This window comes from Poecilia latipinna, unplaced genomic scaffold (assembly GCF_001443285.1).
Source record: "Poecilia latipinna isolate Pla-1442-1.1 unplaced genomic scaffold, P_latipinna-1.0 Scaffold1282, whole genome shotgun sequence".
Taxonomy (NCBI): Eukaryota; Metazoa; Chordata; class Actinopteri; order Cyprinodontiformes; family Poeciliidae; genus Poecilia; species Poecilia latipinna.
In genome coordinates, this window is record NW_015113898.1 from 119,436 (window position 1) to 124,738 (window position 5,303).

At 36.8% G+C, this 5,303-nt stretch overlaps 1 protein-coding gene across 4 annotated transcripts in view; it reads right to left on the reverse strand.

Moving 5' to 3' along the window:
• efl1 (elongation factor like GTPase 1) overlaps positions 1-5,303 on the reverse strand; it is a 53,466-nt gene that overhangs the window by 35,419 nt on the left and 12,744 nt on the right. For all 4 annotated transcript variants that reach the window (XM_015054855.1, XM_015054853.1, XM_015054854.1 and 1 more), the window contains exons 10-11: positions 1,082-1,218; positions 833-955 (exon numbers count right to left, since the gene is read on the reverse strand). In XM_015054855.1, the coding sequence (XP_014910341.1) occupies positions 833-955; positions 1,082-1,218 (260 nt within the window). The remainder of the gene's footprint in view (positions 1-832; positions 956-1,081; positions 1,219-5,303) is intronic.

Sequence of the window (5,303 nt, forward strand, 5' to 3'; positions counted from 1 at the left end):
CAAGCTATTTACTGATCTGTCAGGTTTCCGATATGCGTCCCCCCCAATGACAGACTCGTTCCTACGCCCTTGCGGTGCGATTGACAAGAACTTTTCACCCAATGTTGGCAACAACCTAAGTAATCCATATATAGAAGAAACCAAAGCAAAATGTTCAGAAATGAAGATAGGTGTAATATTGTGAAATGACATGGAAAAAATAAAAAAGGCATGGAAAGTCAATGCAGCAGCTGAAGCCTATTGGTCATTAGAAAGTCATTCTGCCCCTTGGCACAGTGCACATGAATTTCAACTAGTTCAATCAAAACTGATGACATGTAAAGGGGTGTGTTATTATCAAGGTGTCACACAAGGAACATCTCATGATGGGTTAAAGCAAAAAACCTTTGAAAATGTACTGTTGTAAAACAATCTGATAGCATTAGATACAAAAGAATTTCTAAATGTTCGAGTTAGAAGTGGAAGGAACATGATTTGACCATAACCCAGCCTAATTTTTGGATGAATACTTTTCTACTTTCCTTGAGTAGTATTGCTTTAAGTAATGTTCCTATTAATCCCACCTCTTCTTGTGTGTTTTAAAGTATTTTTTCTCTATACAAGACAAGCCAGGTTATCTGCAAATGCTGTTTTGATATGCTGTACTCACTCTAGAGACCAATTGTTAATAAATGTAACCTTGCCATTTTTAATGTAAATAAAATGTAATTCTTGTATTCTTTTTCTATTAAATTTTCACACACACAAAACGATCAGAAGGTCATTATAGTATGAGATGAATATAATGCAGAAGCTTCACTGACTTAAATCGTGTGTGTGTGTGTGTGTGTACCTGTCTTCAGTTCTTGCGTCCTTTCAGGCAGTGAATCAAATCGACGGGTTCTAACACTCATCAGCTTCTCCACTTTCTCTGCTGCCATCTCTAAAGGACTGGGAAGCTTCTCACACACCATTGCTGGAGTCTTTGTTAAAGCAAACTGAAATCAAAATGTTCACCCAACTTTGGAAATGCTCCAGTGAGGCAGACTAACATAAACAGGCAACAGTTGAGGTAGGATCAGAGATCAAAAGAGGAGGATACAGAGGACAGCCTTGGAAACTGGTAACCACTGGTTACAGATAGCAAAGAGGAGGACTTTTGGGTCAGAGTGACGCAGGTCCCTTGTCATCACCTTTATCCCAAGTGAGGTCATCACCTTTTCCACTTTCTGCTTGTCTCTGCTCACACAAACACAACAGACATTTTCACATGATACCATCCAGGAGTTTTGGAGGCAAAAAGGTTCAGCTGTCCTGTTTGACTACTCTTCTATTTCAGTAAAACAGATAGATTAAAAATTGCAATCTGTCCCAAAGTATATGCCCCTTACCTGGAGGAATTGAACCTCCGACAAAGTGTTGGGGCTTATCATTTAGAATGCGCCGCTTTTACTTTTGGAAGAGAGTTTATTCCACTACCAAAACTCAGTACTGGAAACTCAGTCTAAAAAAATGTAAAGATGAATAATTCCCTGCGGCCAACCTCATGAATAGCTGAATACTACAGTGATTGATGGTATAATTACAACTTGTTCGTAATATATGATAAAATATGATAAAAATATCATGCTTAATAATTAAATCAAAAATTAATGTCTCAATCTTTTTCCAAACAATAGATGTGAAAATTCTTTTGCACCACTTTTCACAATTGCAATGTGTCCAACACTTTTGTGCCAAGAAGAACACATAGATAAAATGACAGAAAACATTTTCCGTCAAATATTTGCAAGAAGAAAAAAAAGTAAATAAATAATAATAATAATCACAAATACCCTTCGGCAATGACAATTTTGAGCAGCAGGACAACATAATATTTCCAGCACATCATCATGTTATGGCATAGTACCAGTATGTCTTGATGCTCTTGGGTCTAAGGCCCAGGAAAGATGCCGCAGATTACAGTATTTGTCTGCTGCATGTTCCACAAATTGTGCAGGCTCGTATGAAACACATTAATTTTGTATAAAAGCAAACTTAGTGCTCCTCAGACCCTTGGGCTTTATCATCAAGTTGTCTGTGGTTACCCGCAAATAACTTCATGGACTTAGTATGCAAGTTCCACAGCTTGGGGCAAACTGACTGAAAAGCCCTGCCCTTTTAGTTCTCAGCCGTACACATGGAAAAACCAAAAGATTCAGAGTTAGGGAACAAAGGCCGCGAGCAGCTCAGAATTCAGTTAAAAGCTGACAAAGATAATCAAGAGCCTTGCCATTTTAACCTCAATACCCAAGTACAAGAACTTTGAAGCCAGAAGTGTGACTCATTCAAAATATTTTTTCTCATCTTCTTTGCCTGAATGTTGACTGATAAGGCAAAAATGCCTCTGTGTATGTGGTATTGCCATGAGCATCACTCTCTTCACCATTATGACCTAATTTGTCTGTTGGAAGTTTGCTCTACCCGAGTGACACTTCTACACAGGGGGGAGCGATCATGTCCACTGTGTGGACATGTCTCTGGCCTCATGCTTTCTAAAACAGACCTGACCTCACTGTATTTTCCTACAGTGAGGAAAATAAGTATTTGAACAGCCTGCAACTTTTCAAGTTCTCCCACTTAAAAATTGAGGAGGGGTCTGAAATTTTCATCTTAGGTGCATGTCATACTCTAAAAAAATCTGGAAATCACAACGTATGATTTTTTAAATAATTTGTGTGTTACTGCTGCAAATAAGTATTTGAACACCTGTGAAAATCAATGTTAACATTGGGTACAGCAGCCTTTGTTTGCAGTTACAGAGGCTAATTGTTTCCTGTAGTTTTTCACCAGGTTTGCACTGCAGCAGAAATTTTGGCCCATTCCTCCACACAGATCTTCTTTAGATCAGCCAGGTTTCTGGGCTGTTGCTGAGAAACACGGAGTTGGAGCTCCTCCAAAAAGATTTTCTGTGGGGTTTAGGTCTGGAGACGGACTAGGCCACTCCAGAACCTTGATATGCTTCTTATGGAGCCACTCCTTGGTAATCCTGGCTGTCAACAAAGGCTCCTCAGTCGCTGCAGGACTATTAATGATGCTTATAGAATTATTCAGACGTCCTGAAACGGTCCAACAACAACAAAGGATTTTAGCTGGATGTGTCAAAACTTCACAATAACTTTGAAGGTAAGTTAATAAATTGTTTGTATTCACCCTAATGCCTCATATGTCTGACGTAGCTAACAGGACAAGCTTACAAAGGTGCTATGTAAACGTTGTGGTTTGATTAGCTGTGCAGTGTGCAATCTACATATCTATGCTATATAGATATAGATCTATATAAACATATATAGATCTGTCTATACTGTGCCCAAGCTATCAGTCGAAAGTGAAGTTAGCTTCTGAATGTAGCATCTAATTCGGAAAATAGCTAAAGGGTGATTACACTTAATTTTTCACTATCTTGAGCTTTTTTAAAGTATTGTACTTAAAAAAAAACACCTAGACATTTCAAACTTAACTAGATTATTCTGTACAATCAGCAGAATAAATAAAACATTTGTGAAACCTTCCAATTGATTTGTGAAATTTGTAAAATGTCAATAATAGATTCCAGAACGTTTTGTTGCATTTGGAACACATTAGATCTGAATGATCAAATTGGCATTATTTGTTATTTTAACTTTCTGTTTTATTTCTCTCTTTTTTTTTATTTTTATTATAGCTGGAGTTAGACAGTTGTTCGGTGGCTTCCTGGAGGGAAAGATTGGCTGAGCTAACGCTGCCATCAACTTTTCTCCTGCTATTAACTTTTTTGCTTTTATTTATGTAGAAAGTATTTCTATCAGTTGCTCTTTTTCCATTTTGTATACAATATTTGCTCCATTTCTTTTTCTTTTTTTTTTTTACCTTAATGCTTACCTACCTGGTCAGTTGTGGTGGCAATGTACATCCTCTTGATTACTGACAAATGTCAGAACCACATGGACTGAGCTAGTTACATCAGATCAATCTGAATCTTTATTTCTCATTAAAACAACGTCTTGTAATTTTAAGACATTGTTAAAAAATTGCATCTTTATTCTGCTGTAACAATGACTGCATTCTTGCAATTAAAAATTTTTGTATCCTGACCGTAATGCTCCCTTATACAACTCACAGAAATGATGATTGAAATAAAGGCACTTTTTCAAAGTATTTTCTGTGATTTTATTATGGAAATTGAGGACGGGAGGAATCGATTAAAATCAAATCTGGTATGAAAAAAGTCTTGTAAGTCATATCATCCAGCCTTATTCAGTATATTAAATTATATGACTAACTACACATTACCTAATATTCACATTTCTTTGCTGGTATTACCTAAAAGTAGAATAAATGAAACTGTGAAACAGCTGAAACACAAGCTCTTTTTGAGAGTTTTGCTTGAAAATAAATTGACAATATATCAGGAAATTAAATGTTTAAGTGAAATAGTTCTGGTATCACAAAGAAACTGCAAAAAAAATTTCAGAGGTGTAGCAACACTGATGTTACTGAGTAAGAGTGAATTAAAATACTACTTAGAAAATGCATGTTAAAATCTGAATACTCTTGAAAGTGTGCAGCTGAAATTAATTTAAACTACTAGCAGACAAAGCACAGGGTTTGCTCATTACCAACAGTAATACAAAAAATTATGCATATAAGGGGTATTAGTTTATAAAAGTCCAGGCAAAACCTAAATTTACCATTTTAAAACCAAAAAGCAGTGGGAGGATGAAACTTCATAACCTCATTTTCTAAGCAGAATCTCAGAGAAAAAAAAGAAAAATTTCGTCTGTTTAACACAAGAACAGATTATAGCAGCCAAGTGGAAAAATTTAATTATGAAACAAACAGCAAAGGTAGATGTCATATTTTTGGAATTCGGGAAATACGTGATTTCTACCATTTGTACCACTTGTTCTGTGGATTTTTCATGTGGATCGGTGCCACTTATACGGCTGTAAAGCGAAGGTTTTGGACCTTAATCTGACTGACTACCTGTGTGGTTTGGATCGGGCTGAAGCATTGCTGGCCGTGCTCAGTATCAGAGGGGCGCGCCGACTGCATGTTAAATGTATTTTATATAATTGTCATATAAACAAAAGCTAAGGAGTTGCCTAAAAATAATTTCATACTCCGTACAACACAAACGCATCAACACACACATTACTTACCTTGTGCCGAATCGTTTTCAGCCTGTTCCCGTAGCAGTGAATTTTCTCTGGAATTATTTTCCTCCAACAAATGATTCCAGTGAACGAACCGCGTACAGCTCACTTTTAACCTCCGTCTTCCCATTTCTGACGCTGGATCTTCAA